We start from the raw sequence: 23,256 nt of genomic DNA, 5'->3' as shown, positions 1-23,256 counted from the left end.
TTTTCTCCTTACAGATTTCCTTGTCTCGATTTGTCTTTTCCAATATATATCTCTGTAACATCATCGCACTCAAATAATTCTCATTTGATTCATCACGGCTTTTGTAGATGTAGAGTCATGTGAGGGATCGTCGATCCCTAAATCGAATCTGATGTGATCCAGATTCCAATATGCTGTGGCCTTGGTACATCCCTATGCAAAAAATTCACAAATCACACCAGGAGAGGAGGCCCCATGTTACACACCAACACATTTTCAACGTCCCAGAAATATGCTTTGGCAGGGAGTCTTTACTCTGGCCCCACCCGTCATTTCATTTCACCTCCGTGCCACAGCTTTGCTCCCTCGGCGCGCCTTAATCGATGTGAACCGTCACTATCTCACCTTTTACATCGTCACCCATCGATAGAAAGACAAATGGTTTTTTGGCCGTGGCTAAGTTGCCCTGACCCATTTGTTCATCGTCGCAAATTGCGGACCGTCAATTCCACGTCGGCCGGCCCAACGTCCTCCGCTCCCCTTGCAAAATAAAACCAGATCCCAAAGCCAGCTGGCAAGCGAATGTTCGCTCAATTAAAATTTTGTCATGTGCCTGACCTCCACGTGGCAAATGTGGCCATGCTGGTGGCTTCTGAGCATAAGTAGCGGTCCTCCGATACTCAAACTCGGACTTGAACTGGCTCAGCGATTTCGTGGAGCTTAACTGTCTCACTCCCCGGCACCGTCGAGTGCGAGGTAGGCCGTTTCTGAAAGTTTGCTTACTGAAATTTCTGGCTTCTGGTGATTAAAGGTTTTATTTAAATAGTGATAGTAGTGGCCTTTCGTTAGACGTTTCTTGAAGCTAATAGCTCTCTTTGAAGTTCAAGAATCGAATTTGTAAGTAAACTTCATCTGGAATTCAAACATTTGTAACATTTTCTTCTGAAGCGAAGAGTTCTTTAGTATTATTTGTATGAAGCCGTTGTTTCTATTGTTCATGTGTGTTTTTGTGTTTTATATTCTGGAGTCTCAAGCGGCCTTGCACAAGTGAAAAGAGTCCTTTATGTCTAAGACCTTCTATCTTTCCTCGCAACTTTAAGTGCCGAGGATTTTAGCTAGTTGGTGATAAAATAACTGAGATTTTAAGATTATTCATGGGAGGAAGATTTTTACATAATTCTGTGCTGCTCCAGGCAAATTATTTTTTGATCTTTTAAACCTTACGGCAGTATTGTGACCAATTCTTCTTTCTAACGTTCTAGCCACTCCGATACTCTCTCTTGAAAACTAAGATGCCGAGTTTGAGGTGGTCAGGAGGGAAATTTAGGATTGGGAGCTAATCTGGTCGGTAAATAGGCGAAGAGTTTGGCTATTAGGTGATTTTAAGCTAATATTTAACCTGCTGGAACTGAGATCTCAGGAGAACCTAAGTTTTTCAAAGATTTAGAGCTAGGTTTTCAGACAGTGTGCTATCAGGTTAAAAAATTCAGTTCTAAGGAGCTTTAGTGTCGAGGAAGAGGTATTATATTGTGGCTAAAAATTGAAGTTTCAAAATGTAGGTTCCATAGGAATAAGATGGCGATAATTCGAAGTAAATTTCCGGAAGCTTTAGTTGCTCAAGGACAGAGGAAGGCGCTAAACTGAAAATCATTTAGCATCGGTTAATGATTTCAAAGTTTAGATTTAGAAGAGCTGATTTGCAAAGGAATATTTGAGTTTTTTGACCGTCGATTCTTAGGAAGTAACACTTTAGGTCGTTGAAGGCAAAGATCTAAGCTGTAAAAAGATCTGGCATTCAGGAGCTACGGCATTGACGATATGACGATGTAGGTAGAAACACTGCTGAATCCAATCTAATTTGGAGGAAAATAATTCTTTTAAGAGGCTGGAAACAAGTCAGTGAGTAATTAACCTCAAGGACCTCACATTTTGCAAGCTCAGATTTTTATGAACTGAGCCAGTAAGTAATTGACAAAGATACACTCTGGAGTGTCAGATGGTTGAAGTTGGTCGATGCCAAGGTGGTGAATAGCTGAAAAAAAGAAAGTATGGCCTTATGGAACAGTTGTGTTTTCAAATTGGGCTACTGATCTGGTCTATACTTGAGGTCTTTTCCCGAGGCCTGGTTTTCAAAAATTATGTTGGTAAAGTGATTCCATAAAATAAAAATATAAAAATTTCAGAAAGGTTGAATGCTTAGCGAGTAGTAGTTTGCCTCTTCGCTCTAAGATTCCTTCTTGAAATCTAGAATTTTAGGACCCGATATCCTGAAGAGAGGAGATAATTTGTTAGGGACAGAGAGCTTTTATGCAGTCAACTGCTCATGAAGTTGAGTTTGTTATAAGCCTAATAAGCAATCACAAAGAGTATTTAACACTTGTAATCCCGGGCACTTTTAACCTGGAAAGTTGTCATAGATGAGGATCTACCCTCGCAGATGATCAGTTACTTGGGAAATTTTTAAGGTTTCTTCTCAACCAAGTGTTGAAATCTACCACCTATGAATGGGTGGGAGGCCATGTGTGGGGGCGGATTTAACGGCAAAGGCTACCGACCGACAAAGGCGAAAATGTCACCGTGGAGATACGAATCCTGGTAGATGGACGAGCTACACCCCACTTTCATAGACCCCGAACGCTCCTGTTGACGGAAATATCATAGATTGTTAGCATTAACTTATAAACCCTTTGGGTAGCCAACTGGAAGATTTGGTGCTAAAAATAGAGCAAATTAATTTTTAGGGACAGACCTCTGACCTTCTAAACATTGGTGGTCAGAGCTTTGCCAGTAATGAGTTATTACAACCGGCAAGACAAACATTTAAAATTCCTAATGCTTAGACACTCACATATTGACCAAGCGAGTTTTATCAAACTCATAAATTCTTGGAAGCTCAGATGCTTTAGAATTAATTTTTTTAGTAACTAAAGTGGACCATTAAAGCTTTTGGAGGTTTAGATGAGAACTATAGGTGCCAAATCCCAAAAGTTTTACATATGTCCTTCAACCAGGTTTTGAGTCTTCACTGCATCAAGCTGATGTTTGTATTAATGAGTTGGTACATTTGATCTAATTCTGTAGCTAAATATACCAAATATAATTGTTTCAAATTTTGTGTTTCTTTATCTCTTTTATATAGAATTGTTAAGAACAATTCCATGCTTTGCAAACTTGACTGAGTAATACCTGACCCTATTTCTACTTTCTGAAGCTGTGGCACCTCATTATTATTAGAACGCGGCTTTGTAAGAAAGTAGGAGTTTTGGTTTCTACTGAACACCGATCGGCAATTGCTTGAAGTGTAGAGAGATGTCTTTTCCCTTACTGCGACTGAAACTACCTCTGCTTTATGTATAGTCGGGAATGATACAGTATATGGAACATTTTTATAGAAATCCCAGTACTAACTCATGATACTGTAGACTAAGTGACAAAAACGTACATATTTTGTTATCATGATATTTCTTAACACCATTATGTTTGAATAGTTTTGGAGCACCTGCAAAAGAAAACTAATAAAGGAATTCTCAGAAACATGCTACAGAGGCTATTAATGGTAAAATGTCTGCTAGTTCAGTTGTCTTGTATAAATCTTAACAGAATTTGTGGCCATTTTTTCAGGCGTAGGATTGTAGTATCTTCTTTTTGGAGAGACAGCATATAAAATGGCCTCTGCTGCTGCTCAGCACTTTGTAGCCTGCCAGTCTGGCATTACTAATTCTGCCAGAAGTCGTTCTTCGGGGACTGCATTGCCCTCAAAGAATAGAGGAGCAGTAATGCTACCAGCTCACTAGGTCAAATTGCCTACTACCAGGGCCTGCGGTCGATTAGAAGCACAGACTTGGGACGGCTTCAGAGCCATGCAGAGGCAAATTTCAAGCAAGTGTTGAGGAAGGCACTTAGTGGTGGTTCCAAGGGTCCCAAGGGAGTGGTCACTTGTAGCGGTGGGATGAATCTGGTTTTTGTAGCAGCTGAAGTGGCCCCCTGGAGTAAAACTGGAGGTCTTGGTGATGTTCTAGGAGGATTGCCACCTGCGCTGGCTGTAAGCCTCATTACCAATTAGAATTTCTTATGAAGTTGTTTTTTTGGTACTTTTTATTTTCTTGTCCCTAAAACATTAGACTCATTCTAAGTTTCCAGGAATGATTATTTATTCCTGGTGCTACGAGTGAAAAATGTAGCACTTTGTAGTATTGTACAAAGCAAGACAATTCGCTGCAGTGTCACACAATTGGAATCGTTCTAGAATAAGTTGGCCAGGGAACGACTGAAGCCCTGGAATGATGTTGTTTGTTATGTACTATTAAAATACTTGGTCTTGTTGCAGGCACGTGGTCATCGGGTTATGACAGTATCCCCACGCTATGATCAGTATAAGGACTCATGGGATACCAACGTATCGGTTGATGTATGGAATTCCATCTTGATCTAAATGTTTTCATTGTTTGGTTGGAGAATCCTGAGTACTTTTTAGTTGATGATGAAGTTGGATCAGGTTTGATAAGCTGGGGTTGATTGGCATTACAGGTAAAAGTAGGTGATAGAACTGAAACTGTGCGATTCTTCCATGTTTACAAGAGGGGAGTTGATCGTGTTTTTGTAGATCACCCATCCTTCCTTGAAAAGGTTGCTACTTGCCATATTTAATTACTTTCCAAATCTATACAGTGCAAAACCAAGTGAATTAATTGAAATTTAGTTTAATCAAATATGCAATGATGCCTGCACAGATTTTCAGTGAAAAATCTTACTGTATTGGCATTTTCAGGTTTGGGGAAAAACAGGCGGAAAGATTTATGGTCCTCAAACTGGGGTGGACTACCAAGACAATGAACTTCGTTTTAGCCTCTTATGTCAGGTATAGTCATGACTTTCTTACCATCTTCGTATCTATCCTTTTTTTCGCTACTTTGTTAGCTGTATGATTAAATCTTTATTCTATTATATAGTGTGTGCTGAATGTGGTGTTTTTAGCATATTTAGCAGGGAAAGCAATACACATGCAAGCAAAATGTCATGCATTGTTGTTATGCAAGAGCAGAGTTTTAGGCAAATATCTCAAAAAGGTTCTGTTATAGTGACGTTGGTTGATGTCTAATGATCTATACTATTTACTATCAAATAATGTGGGGGCACCTTCGCAATCAAGTCAGTGAAGGTGCTACAGGTCCCACAAAATCAACCGAGGTCATGTAGGTCCTGCAGGTTTGCAAGGATCAGCGGTGCATTGAAATTGGCCCAAGGCTGCACATTTGATCTTACATAGTATGATGATTTACATACATGAGCTACTATGCCACGTCAATTATTTGACAGGAACACGACAATAGATGGTAGTCAAATTCCAGTGACCGGGTTATAGCTTTTAGTTTCCACCGCAAGCATATCGGGATTCTTGTGCAAAGAATTTTGAAGTGAACTAAAAACAAAATTTCAGTTTCTTGCAAAGTCCCTTGTGCTGTCTTTGAGGTTTAATTTACTCTACCGTAACTGATGTTGCTTATGAACTGTGCTGTTCACGCACCTTATATAGATCGGTACTTGTTTTCAGATTTCAGCTTTGGCACTTGTCTATATGCCTGGAAACATTATTGATAGGATACTCTGATTCCACGGGCTTAGCTTTAATTGATGGCTATTCTTACTGATGAACTTTTATATATCAGTCCTTGGCATTTTCTCTGTTGACCTTTTGACTTCTGAGAACTTCCAGCCTACCTCACTAAGGCCCTGGAATGCTAGTAATCCATCTCCATTTACTGGGATTTCAACTCATTCTTTTCCAAAAGAAACTCCAAATCTGACATTTTCATGTATGAGCAATGCTCTTGTTACTGATTTTTGTAACCTACTCATTCGTTATAACTTATTTTCTTTGGTCCTTCTTTTTCCATTTTGCAGGGCACGATCTCTATGCTTTATACATGTTTAACTATCATGCCTGTATTTGATTTATTGCATGATATTATGACATGCCCTTATTTTAATTATAGGGCTGTTTTCGTCCTATTTTATCGGACATCTGTTATTTTGATTTGATGGGAGTGTAACAGTTCAAAATTTCTGGCATATTTTCAACCTAGTTTTCGTTACTTTCAAACTTGTTATGTATGGATATCCTTCAACGTATATGCAAAAAATTTATTGTCTGCAAAATCTCACTTGAGCTGAGTTCAAAGTTTCCACTAGTTGATAGATTCTATCATGTAGTGCCTCATTATTTCCAATTCTTGAGAATCATTTTTTCCTGGTTCTGGTTCACGGGCATTCAGTGATGCAACAGTAGAAAGCTCTTTTTCTGCTTCCAAATTTGTACCTTCTTTACTATAATTCCTCGAATAAGTTTGTTCTTAGATAAGTATCCTGGCTTTTGACACCTTTTCTACTTTTTGCTAGCAAAATATGTAGAACTGTAAATAGTTATATCTACAAGCATAAGTACCTTTGTTTTGTCGTTTTTAAACATTTTAGTTCCTTCCTGAGCATAAGATATTTTCACATAATTAAAGAGTGTTCGACTATGGTAGTAAGACCTGACGATTAGCAAGAAAAAACCAAATGATATTTTAGAGGGCACCATTTCCACGGACCCATGCTTCTTCTGATCATAGCTAATTTGGTGGTACCATTCAAAATAATGATATTCATTCTAAAATTTGTCATGTAGCAGTGCAGTTTTGAAAACCCCTGTCAGCTAACAATATCTAGCTTGCCTCAGTTATCTTTCATGACTTCAAGCTTGAGTCTTTTGGTTAATTAATGCAGCTGTGGTTGCTTTCTTGCAGTTTTTTCCAAACATTTTTTTACCTGCATCATGTTTTAACATTTTTTACTGTATAAATTTCCATCTTTCTAGGGAACGCTGCTCCCGTCATACCATCTTTCTAACTTCCAATTGCCGTTGCTGAGGACAGGAAGAAAAAACTAATAGTTTATTTTGATGTTAATTTTACAGGCAGCTATTGAAGCTCCAAGGATTCTTAATCTCTCAAGCAGTGAACACTTTAGTGGACCTTATGGTAGGTTCTCTAATATGTCGTCTATGAAACAATTTGTCTTCTTATTGGGAAATTTCTTGGAAATTTCACGTATGATAGTTCCATGATTCTAACAAATATTTGTAACTGTACAGGGGAGGATGTTGTCTTCATTGCCAATGATTGGCATACATCTCTTCTTCCTTGTTACTTGAAGAGTATCTACAAGCCTGCCGGTTCTTTCACAAATGCCAAGGTATGTATTTCGCAATTCTATCTTCCTTTCAATGTCATTCAATAAGTGTAGAATTTAACAATATACCGCTTACTTTCTGGACGATTTTAGACTGAAATCGGATGCAATTTATGAATTCAGGTAGCATATTGCATACACAATATAGCCTATCAAGGGAGATTTGCTTTCTCAGACTTCTCTCTTCTTAATCTTCCCGATTCGTTCAAGAGCTCATTTGATTTTATAGATGGGTAAACATTTTCCCCACCTACTACTCATCTATCCGTGCTAAAATGTTTTAAAGGTGAATTTTTTCGAATGATCAGATATCTCAAAAACTCTTAATTCGTGCAGGTATGCCAAACCGTGAAGGGAAGAAAAATAAATTGGATGAAAGCTGGAATACTAGAATCTGACAGGGTTTTTACAGTGAGTCCATATTATGCAAAGGAGCTTATAGCTGGACCGGACAAGGGAGTTGAATTGGAATCTATTGTTCGCAAAGTTGGCATTACAGGAATTGTGAATGGAATGGATATCCAAGAATGGGACCCTTCAACGGACAAATATCTCGAAGTGAACTATGATGCAACGACTGTAAGAAACATGAAAATCTAAATCTAATGCCTTTTTCATTAATGAATTTGTTCCACCATGATTTTTTCATAGTTCAAGAGGTCTTTGAATGCTTACAATTGCATTATAACCTCTTTATTATCTAATATAAATTCTATTAAACAGACGTGGGCTACTGCAGGTTGTAGATGCCAAGCCTAGTCTGAAGGAAGCTCTACAAGCTGAAGTTGGGCTGACCGTGGATCCAGATATTCCTGTTATAGGATTTATTGGAAGACTTGAAGAGCAGAAAGGTCCAGATATTCTTGCTGAAGCTGTCCCTCTAATTGCAGATGAAAACGTGCAGTTAATTATCCTAGTAAGTTCGGCATTCTATAATGTGCCCCATTCTCCCTAATTAGAGATGCAGATTAGGTCAATTGTCACAGAACAATTACCGGACCCTAGATATGATGTGCCAGGGTTTATCTTCAAGTTAACTGTTGATACTTATCCCGCACAGAGGATAATCCCGTGGCCTGATGCACTTGGCCATCGGACATTTGGCTTACTCAATATCAATGCCCTCAATGTTTCCGCTACTGTTAGTAGTTCATTTGCAGTAATTTTATTGTGTCGCACTTGTTACTCACTGTTACAAGTTTGTTGTGTTTTATTTTTGTGGTCCAGGGCACCGGTAAAAAGTACTTGGAGAAGCAGCTTGAAGAGCTTGAAGAGAAATATCCAGACAACGTCAGGGGAGTAGCAAAGTTTAACGTGCCACTTGCTCATATGATAACAGCTGGAGCTGATTTCATGTTGGTTCCTAGCAGATTTGAGCCTTGCGGTCTCATCCAGTTACACGCCATGCGCTATGGCACGGTATGAAAAGAAATCCCTTGCCTTTATCTTTCTTGCATTTCTGCAATTCTTAGTACTGCCATATTTCTTCAATCAAAGGTGATGCCATCAAGGCGGCTTCAGAACAAAAACACACACTTTCCCAAAGCAAAGGAAAGGGACACCTGAGCATGCTGTAATTCCCCAAAGCAAAAGAAAGGGACACCTGAGCATGCTGCAATTCCCCAAAGCAAAAGAAAGGGACACCTGAGCATGCTGTGTAAATTATTTTTTAGCTATTTCTTCAACTATCTCTAATAATATCTCCCTAACTATCTCCTAAAATCTCTCTTATGAGAAATATTCATTAAACTAGTCATTTGTCCATTCTTGCCTTTAGCGTCCTTTCTCTTCAACTTCAGTTTTCCGGGATCTTTGGGCTTCTTCCTTCTCGATTCTCTCTGCAAACATAAATAATTGGTTGAAGTCCATATGAAAAAATCATCATTCACCAGAATACATGGCTGGTCTTGTACGTGCAAACATAAATATTGGTTGAAGTCCATATGAAAAAATCATCATCCACCAGAATATATGGGTTGCCAGCCGCGTGCAAACATAGATATTGGTTGCGTGCAAACATAGATATTGGTTGAAGTCCATATGAAAAAATCATCATCCACCAGAATACATGGGGGGTTGCCAGCCGTGTGCAAACATAAATATTGGTTGAAGTCCATATGAAAAAAATCATCATCCACCAGAATACATGGGTTGCCAGCCGCTGTATCTGCCTTTTTTCTAGAATACTCGTACATGGTTCATCAACTTCTCTTATGTCACACTCTGCATACCTGTATCTGTTACTCACTCTGCACCACCATCATCATCCTGCCAGCCGCTGTATCTGCATGTTCTCTAGAATATTCGTACATGGTTCATCAACTTTTCTTATGTCACACTCTGCATACCTGTATCTGTTACTCACTCTGCACCACCATCATCATCCTCATTCTCCTTGTTTATTGGCTCACCTGTAACCATGCTGTAGATCAAAAGGGACCATGGGCAGTATCTTATGACTAATAACTGTGACATTTTCTCTCCAAAAAAGTGACAAATGTTGATACTGGAAAGACCATGGGCAGCATGGCAGGCATTAGAAACCAGCAACATCACCTTGAAAGATCATGGGCAGTGTGGCTGGCATCAGTAAACTTCTAAACCAGCAACATCACCTTGAGTGGGTGGGTTGTTCCATGTTCCCAAGGTGGCGGTTATTGGGAATTGAATTTGGACTAAGTTTCTGATAATGTAAAAGTTTTACCATTACAATAAAATCCATAGGCATTGGTAAACTTTCAAAACAGCAACATTACCTTGATTAGTCTCATCCATTCCCAGAGGTGTAGTGTGTAGTCCAATAGATACACTGGTGTTTCTGTTGTTAGTGATGTACCAGTATATTTATGTCAGCGATGTCAACGTAATATTCATCATTGACAATATTTTGATGGTCCTTTGTTCTAACTTCTCACCGTTCTCGGTAAAAGGTGGGCACCGGGCATCACTATGTCCCCTAAAAACGGAGGCCGCCTTTCTGGTGACAGTTTTTGGCCTACTAATATCACGGATACCAAAATCCAGAGTTAGTTGCTGCATCAGTGATCACTGATAAAAAAAACATTGCACAAGCAGATAAGCCACAATTTCTCATCTGTTCCGCTTTCATTCAGGTGGAAGATGTTTATCCTCTATGCATTGTAGTTTTGTTGGACAATTCACGGGTCCATATAATCTCGTCTTACTGGAATAACATTTTCATAAATCCTGTGCTGTTGAGCGATCAGCATTGACAGAATATCCTTTTTTATTATTATTTATATATAGACATATATCCATCTAATGTATTGCAGATTAATAGTACATTCAGGCGGCGAATAGTCCCGTAGTCTGTTTATTAACTGGATAACAGCATCCACATTGACATATAACTGGATAACCACATCCACATTGGCATATAAAGGTAGGACAACCAACTATTGGAGGTCAAACAACTTCCCTCACACCGCACCCTAGGTTTGAATCTGGACTGTTTGCATGGTGGTCCCTTGCCCTAATCACTAAGCCACAGACAGCTTCCCTTACAACGCACAAGCCTAGGTTTGAATCTGGACTGTTTGTATGGTGGCCCCTTGCCTTAATCACTAAGCCACAGCCTGACCGAGAGATGCAAAATATAAGATTTACGTTTGAATAATTTGACACAAGATGATGTCTATGCAAGCAAGCAAGGAGAGCTGTGTGTTAATGGGCTGATGGAAGATATTTTTCAAATATGAACATATGCAATAATATTCTTGTTAAGATCTCTCTTTGAACTTGTCATGCACAGGTACCTATAGTTGCATCTACAGGTGGATTAGTGGATACAGTGCAAGAGGGAATAACAGGGTTCCAGATGGGTGATTTTCATGTTGATGTAAGTGCTCAAAAGATGCATCATTCGCAGAACAATCTACTAGTGTCTGATCATTTATTTTCCCTTTTGAAATAGTTGTAAAAGCTTCTTCGTGATTTTAGTGATAAATGGGAGAATGAACATATCGTTTAGTAAGAATTGACTCATGGTATTCTGTAGTGCGAAGAAGTAGATCCTGAGGATGTCGCTGCTATTGCGACAACCGTGAAAAGAGCTCTAAAAGTGTATGGGACACCTGCTTTCACAACTATGGTGCAGAACTGCATGGGCCAAGATTTTTCATGGAAGGTAATGCATCACACCGAATTTTGAACGAACTTGTTTTCTATTCTCTCCCTTTTGTCTTTGGGACTCGTGATTCCTGCTTTACTGGGCATGTTTGGTCTTTTATGTTATTGGGCCGAAAATATTTATGCATTGAAGTCTCCATGTCAAAACTTGTTATCGGCTGCATCTAAATTGAGCACATGTAGACGGTTTATAAATTATTATGTAATGTTTATAATGGGTTGTTTGCATACTCTTGCCTAAAACAATATTACTTTACTAATTGAGCACATGTAGACGGTTTATAAATTATTATGTAATGTTTATAATGGGTTGTTTGCATACTCTTGCCTAAAACAATATTACTTTACTCCATTTTGTACTTCTATTATGCCAATCATTTAAAGCCTAATGAACAGTGAGATTTTGGCATGACTTATGTTTATTTATGGCGCTTATCTCATTTATGCTTTATTTATCTTGAAAGCAGGGCCCGTCGCGGCAGTGGGAGGAAGTTTTGCTGAGTCTGCAAGTTGCAGGGAGTGAACCTGGCGAAGAGGGAGATGAAATTGGTCCTTTGGCAAAAGAAAATGTGGCCACCCCTTGAGAATTTCTCGCTGAATGTGTAGATATGAAATAATAAACTCGTCTACTTACCCAATTTCTTTTGTAAACATCCAAAAAAATGCATGGGAAGAAATGCAAGTCTTTTGTACCCCTTTTTAAGTTTACCTTTGATTCAAAGCTTTATAATGGACTACTAGCTCAGCTCTTTGTTGGAAGGGTCAGGCTGAATTTCTGCGAAGTAAATGGTATCCGACATATATAAATCGGATGTACGTGATAATTACATACTTTCTTGTGCTTTAGAAGGCAGTTTCATCAGTTATGAGTTTGCGTTTCTTCACCTGTGAAAATGGCATGATTCTAAGAAAATGACGTTGGATGTGCTTTATTCAGATCAATGTTTCCTTTTAAGCCCTAAAGTTATAGCATCTCGCTTTCCTATTGAAGACAGCAAGATCACCATGGAGAAATTGTTCTCGTTGTTTGAAGCCTCAATTTAGTCACATCATGCAACGTTTTTTCAAAAGAAATTGATTTGCCAATGAGTCTTCTATCTTATTTTAGAAAGGCTTGGCCTTCGATTTGTTACTTGGGACTCTAAAGTTGGGAAAGAGTGTGCCCACGCTGTACGTTGACCTTTTCAATCAGCTCGTTTCTCGATTTGTGGGGTCTAAATGTTCGTGCTTGAAGTTGATTGATAAAAAGTGGCTAGTAGCCTAGGAAAATAACTATTGAAGCAAAAGCACTCGTGTGGTCAAAACGGTTTGGGTGATGTTGATCGATAAAAAGGTAGCAAATAAATTTTGACCTGGACATTGATAAACTTTGTTAGTTTGACAACGCATTAGTAATTTTGAGTAAAATGTAATTATTTAGTTTTATACCGAATTGTTGTAACGGAGGTGATGATATAAAAATAGTGAATGCCCATGAAATGTAATTGAAGAGAATCATTCCTGAATAATACATTCCAATCCCTTGCCCTGTGGATGTTTCCTTGACACATTGTCGAGGTTTTACCACGTAAATCCTGTGTCTATTTGTGTGTTTGTTTCCAGTTAGTTATGGTGTTTTCTTGGTCAATATTAACTGAATGTGTGTAGTTATTTCCTCTTTTTTTCTTCTATTTCACCTACAAGTGGTATCAGAGCGTGAGCGTGAATCTGCCTGAGGAAAAAAAAATAATTTCAGCGATCAATGCGTGGCTGAGTGTGTAGCTGAGCATGGCTGAATGTGTGGCTGAGCGAGCAACCTGCCCTGCGTAAGAAAAAGACAGACCTGCTGTTAAGCCTCTGCGTAAGAGGGAAAGGCATGAAGTTGCTGGGTGTCTTCTGCGTGTGAGTGCGACTGCGTGATAAAGACAGAAGTGTGAAGCTGTTCTCTGCGATATTCTTTGAGAAGGACTGCGCGTAAGAGACAAAGGAAGGCTGTGACCCAGAGCACGTTGGCGTGTAGTCTCTGCGTGTGTTCTCTGAGGGAAATCGGATTGTCTCTGCGTGAAGGTGCTGGCTGTCTCAGCCGCCAAACCCTCTGCAAACGCTGTCAGAGCTGCGTGGAGAGCAGAAGCTCTGCGTGTGGATTTTTCTGCGTGAAGTGCTGCCATTTTTGATCCAGAACCTGATGAGAAGAGAGGCCGCTGCTCTGTCCAGCGTGCTGCAAATATTGCCCATCTGAGCAGAGCGTGAAGAGGAAGTCTGTGTGGCTGAAGAATCTGCTATCAAATTTGCGCAAAGCTGCTGCCAAATCTGCGCGTGCAGGAGTGATCTGCCTGTGAGAGCCGCGTGAAGATCAAGCTGCTGCAGTTGCCTGTTGAATTCGGGTATTTTTTTTTTCGAAAGAAATTGTCTCAGAATTTTTTTTCAGAAAGCTGTGACAATATAGTTTTTTAGATTCTAAAAATAAAGGGTGAATTGAAGAAAAACAAAGCGTGAAAGGAAACAAAGGATTTGAAATTAAAAATCTGTTGAATTGGGAAATTATTTATTTTTTAAAAGTTTTCTTTGAGAAAGACAAACAAAATTATATATATAATTCCTAGAAAGACTGAAACCCTAAGAAGGAGGAAAAATGGTCAAGATGTCGAATGTAAAATTCGAGGTGGAGAAATTCACCGGAAAGAGCAATTTTGCTTTTTGGAAACTGAAGGTTAGGCATTTGCTTGTGCAACAAGCGTTGCAAAAGGCATTGGATGGGGCAACTAAGAAACCTGCAACCATGACTACTTCAGACTAGGAGGACTTGGATGCCCGAGCTCTCAGTACCATCCGGTTATGCCTAACGGATGAAGTTCTCTTCAATATTGTTGATGAGACTACGACGTCAGGATTGTGGGAAAAACTTGAAAATCTCTATATGACAAAGTCATTAACCAACAGAATTTATCTGAAAAGGCAGTGACACAGTCTTCGAATGAAAGAAGGTTCAAACGTTGCAGAACATTTGAATGTTTTTAATACACTAATATGTCAATTAACATATATGGAAGTCAAAATACAGGAAGAAGATAAAGCCATAACCTTGTTGTGTTCTCTGCCTGAATCGTGGGATAACTTCGTAACTTCAATCAGCTTTAGCTTTGCTGATTCTTTGAAGTTTGAATTAGTTGTGGGAGCTCTCCTGTCTGAAGAAGTACGAAGGAAATCCAGCACTGAAACAGCATCAGAAGCCATGGTCGCTAGAGGATGCTCAAAGGAAAGAGGAGAAAAACCAGGGGGTCTTCCAGATCGAAATCGAAGGGAAAGAAGTGTAAGGCAAAATGTTGGAACTGCGGTAAAGTTGGACACTTGAAAAAGGACTGTTGGAAACGAAAGGAATCCGAAAACCCGAAGAACGAAGCGAATAAGGTCGATTCAGGTATGATAGACGAAGTTTTATCTGTTGAAGAATTATGTATGATAGATGAAACTTCACCTGAATGTAATGTCTCTCAGGTTTTAGATAGCTGGCTGTTAGACTCTGGTGCTTCGCATCACATGTGCCCACATAGAAATTGGTTTACCTCGTATGAAAATGTAAACGGTAGTTCTGTGTTTATGGGTAACAATGTGTCATGTCAGACTGTTGGGATGGGAGATATCAGGATTAATATGTATGATAATACAGTTAGAACATTAACTAGTGTTAGACATGTACTTGATTTGAAGAAAAATTTGATTTCTTTGGGAGTGTTGGATTCAGATGGTTATAAGTTTACAGGTCGGGATGGCGTCTTGAAAGTCTTTAAAGAAGCCCTTGTGGTTATGAAGGCAGAAAAAATTGGAAATTTTTATAGGTTAAAAGGAAATACTTAGGTCAGTGAAGCAGCGGTTGCATCAGAAAAGGAAGAAGCAGGTACTCGTCTATGGCATCAGCGATTGGGTCATATGAGCGAGAAAGGTCTTCAAATACTGATGAAACATAAATCTCTTCCCGATCTGAAATCCTTGAAGTTAGATTTTTGTAAACATTGTGTGTATGGAAAACAGTGTAAACAGAGATTTAAAGTTGGAAATCATAATAGTAAAGATGTTTTAGACTATATTCACTCTGATCTGTGGGGTCCATCCCCTGTTGTGTCATATGGAGGTGCATTGTATTTTTTAACGTTTGTTGATGATTACTCTCGTAAAGGTTGGGTCTATATGCTAAAAAGGAAAGTTGATATATTAAATGTATTTAAACAATTTAAAGTAATGGTAGAGAAAAGAACAGGCAAATCTATTAAATGTCTAAGAACTGACAATGGTGGTGAGTTCACTTCAGTTGAATTTGAACAATACTGTAAGGATGAGGGAATTGTTAGACACAAAACTGCTGTTTATACTCCTCAGCAAAATGGTGTTGTTGAGCGTATGAATCAGACTCTTATGGAAAGAGCCAGAAGCATGATCAACAATGCTAACTTGCAAAAGGAGTTGTGGGCAGAAGCAGTATCTACTGCTTGTTATTTAGTTAACAGATCACCTTAAGTAGCAATTGCTTGTAAAATCCCTGAAGAAGTTTGGACAGGTCAGTCTTGTGACTATTCACATTTGAGGATATTTGGCTGTGATGCTTATTCTCTCATTCCGAAAAATCAGCGTTCAAAATTAGATCCAAAGTCGAAATGTTATGTCTTTGTTGGGTATGACTATGCAGTGAAATGATATAGGTTGTGGGATTCTACATTGCGGAAGATAGTCATTAGTAGAGATGTAACATTTGATGAATCCTCTCTGTTAAAATCAAATGTTGAAAGAATTGAACAGGTACAAGGATCGCCGAATCAACAAGTTCAGTTGGAGGCTAGACTTTTCGGTAACAGTCGAAAGGAAGGAGAGACTTCTGGAGAAAAAGGTGTTGAAGACACAAAGGAAGCCGTTGAAGTTTCTGAACCAGTACAAGTTTCTGAACCAGTTCAGCAACCAGTGGCTCTAAGAAGGTCTACAAGGGAAAGGAAAACTCCCAAAAGGTATGAAGATTCTGCTTCATCTTTTGCTTTGATTACTGAAGTTGGGGAACCCCCTTGTTATTAGGAAGTAGTAGATGATACAGATAGCGAGAAATGGAAAATGGCTATGGAAGAAGAAATGGACTCCTTAGCCAAGAACAATACCTGGGATCTTGTAGAGCTTCCTGAAGGGAGAAATGTTGTTGGATGTAAATGGGTCTTCAAGCTGAAACAGAGAGTTGATGGAAGTATCGAAAAGTATAAGGCGCGACTGGTAGCAAAAGGGTATTCTCAGGTTGAAGGTATAGACTTTCATGAGATTTTTTCTCCAGTTGTAAAACTTGTTTCTATACGTACTGTGTTGGCACTAACTACGTTGTTTAATTTTGAGTTAGAACAGTTAGATATTAAAACAACTTTTCTACATGGTGATTTGAACGAAGAGATATATATGGAACAACCAGAAGGTTTTGTACGAGGTCGCAACAGAAGATTAGTTTGCAAGCTCAAGAAATCATTGTATGGTCTGAGGCAGTCTCCCAGACAATGGTACAAGAAGTTTGATTCCTTCATGGTGAGCCAGAACTTTATAAGAAGTGAGTATGATCATTGTGTGTATTTCAAAAGTTTCAATGGCATATTCATTATCTTAGCTTTGTATGTTGACGATATGCTTATTGCAAGCGAAAGCATGGAAGAGATCAACAGGTTAAAGGCTCAACTCTCTAGGACATTTGATATGAAGGATCTTGGAGCAGCAAAACGTATCTTGGGCATGGAGATACACAGAGACAGGAAAAATGGTAAGCTTTGGTTATCACAGCAGAAGTATGTGGAGAAGGGAATTGAAAAGTTCTCTATGAATAATGTGAAACCTATTAATGTTCCACTAGCTTTCCATTTTAAGCTTTCTTCGGTTTTGAGTCCTAGAGCTGATGAAGAAAAGCAGTATATGTCTCATGTACCATATGCAAACGCTGTAGGCAACTTATGCGATGGTATCTACAAGACCTGACATTTCACATGCAGTTGGAGTTGTCAGCAGGTTCATGGCAAATTCAGGTAAAGAACATTGGCAAACAGTGAAATGGGTGCTTCGATATCTAAGAGGGACAAGTGACCATTGCATCGTCTTTAATGGTAGTGAAGGATCAGTCTGTGGATATGTAGACACTGACTATGCAGGTGATTTGGACAAAAGAAGATCTACTACAGGTTATGTCTTTACTCTTGCAGGTGGAGCAATTAGTTGGATGTCAAAGCTTCAAGAAACAGTTGCGTTGTCCACTACCGAAGCTGAGTATATAGCTGCTTCAGATGCCAGTAAAGAAGCAATTTGGTTAAAGGGTCTGCTCGATGAGATTGGAAGGACGCAAGAGAAAGTGAATGTACTTTGTGACAGTCAAAGCGCTATTCACTTGGCTACAAATCCTGATTATCACAGCAGAACCAAGCACATTGATGTAAGGTATCATTTTCTGAGACATGTGATCGATGGCGGAAAAGTAGCTTTTCAAAAGGTCCATACGCGAGAGAATTGTGCAGACATGTTCACAAAGCCAGTTACAATAGAGAAGCTGCGGTGGTGTTTAGGTTCTCTTGGCTTGCAGAAAAGATGATGAATGGGCATGGGCAAGGGATTATGAAAATTGTTGTCAAGGTGGAGTTTGTTAGTTTGACAACGAATTAGTAATTTTGGGTAAAATGTAATTATTTAGTTTTATACCGAATTGTCTGTTATGTAACGGAGGTGATGATATAAAAATAGTGAATGCTTATGAAATGTAAGTGAAGAGAATTATTGCTGAATAATACATTCTAATCCCTTGCCCCGTGGATGTTTCCTTGACACATTGTCGAGGTTTTACGACGTAAATCATGTGTCTATTTGTGTGTTTGGTTTCCAGTTAGTTATGGTGTTTTCTTGGTCAATATTAATTGAATGTGTTTAGTTATTTCTTTTTTTTTCTTCTATTGCACCTACAAACTTGTACTGAATTTGGTAAAAGAAGTTCGTTATTACAATTAAAAATAGCAAACATTGTCGACTAAACCAAAATTCCGCCATAGTATTCGAAATGGCAACCATGAAGTGAACAGATTAGAACAATGAAGTTAATGGTTCTAACCTGCCGATGAAAAATTTCTTTTTGTGGATAGTTTTGTTTTTGGTTGCTTGCAAGCGAATTTTGGCTCGGAAATTGATCGATAAAAAGGTTGTTAGGAGCCTAGCAAATAAATCTTGACCTGAACTTTGATAAACTTGGACTGAATTTGGTAAAAGAAGTTCGTTATTCCAATTAAAAATACTTTGATAAATTCCGCCATGTATTCGAAATGGCAACCATGAAGTGACAGCATGAACAGATTAGAACAATGACGTTCATGGTTCTAACCTGCCCTTGAAAAATTTCTTTTTGTGGATAGTTTTGTTCTTGGTTTAGTTGCAAGCGATTTTTGGCTCGGAAATTGTTTGTGCATACGTTGAAGTTCATGGTTCAAACCTGCCCACGGGAATTTTTTGTTTGGGGATAATTACGGCCACCGCTAGTTGCAAGCGGTTTCTTGCAGTGATGTACATGCCTGGAAATTGATTGTGTACCTTGTTTACTGGTGTAAATTTTCTCAACGGTCTTCAGGTTTGACGATGTCTTTGATTAAAAATTTACTTTAGAATCTTTAAAAGCCTCCTCAGGACTCATTAACCCATCAGCTTCTAATCCTCACTACATCGTTAAGTTGCATCTTCCAAAGCCTATGATGCCGGATTATTTGTGTCTCATTAACGAATTAGCTGTCAATGCAGATAAGTCTACTTCTTCCTTGATTTACGTCGTTAAAAGTCTATGATGCCGGTTTATTTGTTTCTCTCACTAACGAATTAGTTGTTAATACGTATAAGTCTATTTATTTCCTGATCTTATTGAGGACGCTTGTGAACAAATTTTTAATTGATTTTTAAAAATCATTTCTCATTTCTAGAAGTGACAAACTAAGCATTTGGTTAGAAATTAGCAATTAAGAAATTAATTAATGGAGCAAAAAACATAAACACAAAAACGTATAAATTAAAAGATACAAAGACATGTGGTTCACTTAATTTAGACTATCTTTATGGAGAAACAATTCGTTTTCTTTTATATTATCCAACAAAATGAATAGATACAATCTACAACAAATTTGCTGTAATTTCCTCTTTGTTCTCAAACAAATTTTTTTTTTGAAACAATTTTTTTTTTTTTTGCTCACAGTAATAATATACAACCGCAATATTGTATAAACCGAGGGTTGCCTTCTAGGGCTGAAAACCCTAAATTAACATAACTTTCAATCCAGTGAACAACCGAGATTGACTACAAACTTCCATTATTTTACAAGACAATTTTTCATCTATTTAGTTTTTGGGGCGCTGACCCCAAACCCCGGCCACGAGGCTCCATAAAATCGCTCATCACCTTGGACCTTGTGACGGTGATCCCCTGAGGAACAAAGGTCCAACACCGCTAAAACAAAAAACCTATGAACAATTAGGAAGATAATCAAACTCCACACCTAATATATATTTTTATTTGTTTTTGGACCTCCCAGTACATTCTTTTATTTGTTTTGTGACCTTCAATACTATTATGCCCAACTTTTTGCCCTGAAGATAAACAAGCGTTTCCCTGTTTCACCTCATTTGAATACTTCTCTATTTTGACTTTTGACTTTAAAATTCCGTTTTCGTGAACCTTGCTACTCTTTCTCAATTTTTGGGTGTTCTTAAAATTTTCAGATGTTTGTGCAATTCCTATTTCTTATTTTCAAGCAAATTTAATATCTTTTTCTCAATTCTCCCATTCTCCAATGCCCTTGAAATTCTCATGCATCGGTTTCTTAATCTCCTCTTTAGAATGTTTACCTCGATAGTGACACATAGCTTTTCCTCTTAACAACGTTTGCCTAGATAGTAACAAGGGGAGACACTCTTGTTTGTTCAATTTCCCCGTTGACTTTTACCATGGAAGCACTTTTGTTTTCTCAATTCCTTGTCTATTTTTACCTTGTTCGTTCAAAACCTTGTGTTTATTTTTGCAAACCATGGAAGCACTTTTGTTTTCTCATTCGACTTTTACCCATGGATTTTGGCAAGCATGGATTTTGGCAAGGTATTTTGTTAATTTTAGTTAACAATGGTATGTTTTATGGTTAGCACAATTCATTTTAATGTTCCTTAGTAGCTTAATAATAATTTCCAATTTCAAATAGCAATCACAATAATCACAGTGATAGTGAAAATATATAGAACATGAAACAAAATGTAGAAGACAAACCAAGACAAAAAGACGTGAAAATATATAGAACATGAAAGAAAATGCAGAAGATAAACCAAGACGAGAGGACACCAGATTTGGCCTTCAATACAATTATGCCCAACTTTTGCCCTGAAGATAAACAAGCGTTTCCTGTTTCACCTCATTGAATACTCTCTATTTTGACTTTTGACTTTAAAATTCCGTTTTCGTGAACCTTGCTACTCTTTCTCAATTTTGGGTGTTCTTAAAATTTTCAGATGTTTGTGCAATTCCTATTTCTTATTTTCAAGCAAATTTAATATCTTTTTCTCAATTCTCCCATTCTCCAATGCCCTTGAAATTCTCATGCATCGGTTTCTTAATCTCCTCTTTAGAATGTTTACCTCGATAGTGACACATAGCTTTTCCTCTTAACAACGTTTGCCTAGATAGTAACAAGGGGAGACACTCTTGTTTGTTCAATTTCCCCGTTGACTTTTACCATGGAAGCACTTTTGTTTTCTCAATTCCTTGTCTATTTTTACCTTGTTCGTTCAAAACCTTGTGTTTATTTTTGCAAACCATGGAAGCACTTTTGTTTTCTCAATTCGACTTTTACCCATGGATTTTGGCAAGGCATGGATTTTGGCAAGGTATTTTGTTAATTTTAGTTAACAATGGTATGTTATGGTTAGCACAATTCATTTTAATGTTCCTTAGTAGCTTAATAATAATTTCCAATTTCCAATAGCAATCACAATAATCACAGTGATAGTGAAAATATGAACATGAAACAAAATGTAGAAGACAAACCAAGACAAAAAGACGTGAAAATATATAAACATGAAAGAAAATGCAGAAGATAAACCAAGACGAGAGGACACCAGATTTGGCCTTCAATACTATTATGCCCAACTTTTGCCCTGAAGATAAACAAGCGTTTCCTCTTTCACCTCATTTGAATACTTCTCTATTTTGACTTTTGACTTTAAAAATCCGTTTTCGTGAACCTTGCTACTCTTTCTCAATTTTTGGGTGTTCTTAAAATTTTCAGATGTTTGTGCAATTCCTATTTCTTATTTTCAAGCAAATTTAATATCTTTTCTCAATTCTCCCATTCTCCAATGCCCTTGAATTCTCATGCATCGGTTTCTTAATCTCCTCTTTAGAATGTTTACCTCGATAGTGACACATAGCTTTTCCTCTTAACAACGTTTGCCTAGATAGTAACAAGGGGAGACACTCTTGTTTGTTCAATTTCCCCGTTGACTTTTACCATGGAAGCACTTTTGTTTTCTCAATTCCTTGTCTATTTTTACCTTGTTCGTTCAAAACCTTGTGTTTATTTTTGCAAACCATGGAAGCACTTTTGTTTTCTCAATTCGACTTTTACCCATGGATTTTGGCAAGGCATGGATTTTGGCAAGGTATTTTGTTAATTTTAGTTAACAATGGTATGTTTTATGGTTAGCACAATTCATTTTAATGTTCCTTAGTAGCTTAATAATAATTTCCAATTTCCAATAGCAATCACAATAATCACAGTGATAGTGAAAATATATAGAACATGAAACAAAATGTAGAAGACAAACCAAGACAAAAAGACGTGAAAATATATAGAACATGAAAGAAAATGCAGAAGATAAACCAAGACGAGAGGACACCAGATTTGGCCTTCAATACTATTATGCCCAACTTTTTGCCCTGAAGATAAACAAGCGTTTCCCTGTTTCACCTCATTTGAATACTTCTCTATTTTGACTTTTGACTTTAAAATTCCGTTTTCGTGAACCTTGCTACTCTTTCTCAATTTTTGGGTATTCTTAAAATTTTCAGATGTTTGTGCAATTCCTATTTCTTATTTTCAAGCAAATTTAATATCTTTTTTCTCAATCTCCCATTCTCCAATGCCCTTGAAATTCTCATGCATCGGTTTCTTAAATCTCTCTTTAGTCTCCTCTTTAGAATGTTTACCTCGATAGTGACACATAGCTTTTCCTCTTAACAACGTTTGCCTAGATAGTAACAAGGGAGACACTCTTGTTTGTTCAATTTCCCCGTTGACTTTTACCATGGAAGCACTTTTGTTTTCTCAATTCCTTGTCTATTTTTACCTTGTTCGTTCAAAACCTTGTGTTTATTTTTGCAAACCATGGAAGCACTTTTGTTTTCTCAATTCGACTTTTACCCATGGATTTTGGCAAGGCATGGATTTTGGCAAGGTATTTTGTTAATTTTAGTTAACAATGGTATGTTTTATGGTTAGCACAATTCATTTTAATGTTCCTTAGTAGCTTAATAATAATTTCCAATTTCCAATAGCAATCACAATAATCACAGTGATAGTGAAAATATATAGAACATGAAACAAAATGCAGAAGACAAACCAAGACAAAAAGACGTGAAAATATATAGAACATGAAACAAAATGCAGAAGATAAACCAAGACGAGAGGACACCAGATTTGGCAGATGCCAAAGAAAAACCCCAATGTGGAGAAAACCCTTTGATCAACTCTTCTTATTATTAAATCAAAAGTTCAACACACAGAGAGTACAAAAGGCAAAGTGACTTGCCCAATACAAAGTTAAAAAAACCTTGTAAATTTTTGCAGTCAACTACAGTCAAACTTCACTCCTAACCAGAAAGTCAACACTCGTTAAAACAACAGC

The 23,256-nt window shown here is 37.9% G+C and overlaps 1 protein-coding gene and 1 pseudogene across 2 annotated transcripts; both read left to right on the top strand.

Moving 5' to 3' along the window:
* Nucleotides 1-579: 579 nt before the first annotated feature.
* On the top strand, nucleotides 580-7,490 carry LOC149221257 (granule-bound starch synthase 1, chloroplastic/amyloplastic-like; annotated as a pseudogene). The gene is made up of 8 exons (XR_016249359.1): nucleotides 580-735; nucleotides 3,601-4,021; nucleotides 4,307-4,387; nucleotides 4,507-4,605; nucleotides 4,748-4,837; nucleotides 6,935-6,998; nucleotides 7,112-7,212; nucleotides 7,333-7,490. The product of XR_016249359.1 is annotated as a granule-bound starch synthase 1, chloroplastic/amyloplastic-like (transcript).
* Nucleotides 7,491-7,533: 43 nt separating this feature from the next.
* LOC149221256 (granule-bound starch synthase 1, chloroplastic/amyloplastic-like) lies at nucleotides 7,534-12,220 on the top strand. Its single transcript, XM_089385059.1, has 6 exons — nucleotides 7,534-7,788; nucleotides 7,949-8,125; nucleotides 8,437-8,628; nucleotides 10,982-11,068; nucleotides 11,228-11,356; nucleotides 11,826-12,220. Exons 1-6 carry the CDS (start codon nucleotides 7,582-7,584, stop codon nucleotides 11,940-11,942), a joined length of 909 nt encoding a protein of 302 aa, XP_089241185.1. The 5' UTR covers nucleotides 7,534-7,581; the 3' UTR covers nucleotides 11,943-12,220.
* Nucleotides 12,221-23,256: the final 11,036 nt, after the last annotated feature.

Source organism: Pinus tabuliformis, chromosome Q (genome assembly GCF_031772625.1).
Source record: "Pinus tabuliformis cultivar Carrire ecotype Pingquan chromosome Q, CPIR1, whole genome shotgun sequence".
Lineage (NCBI taxonomy): Eukaryota > Viridiplantae > Streptophyta > Pinopsida > Pinales > Pinaceae > Pinus > Pinus tabuliformis.
Note: the sequence above shows the minus strand (reverse complement) of the source record. Positions and strands in the feature narration are given on the sequence as shown.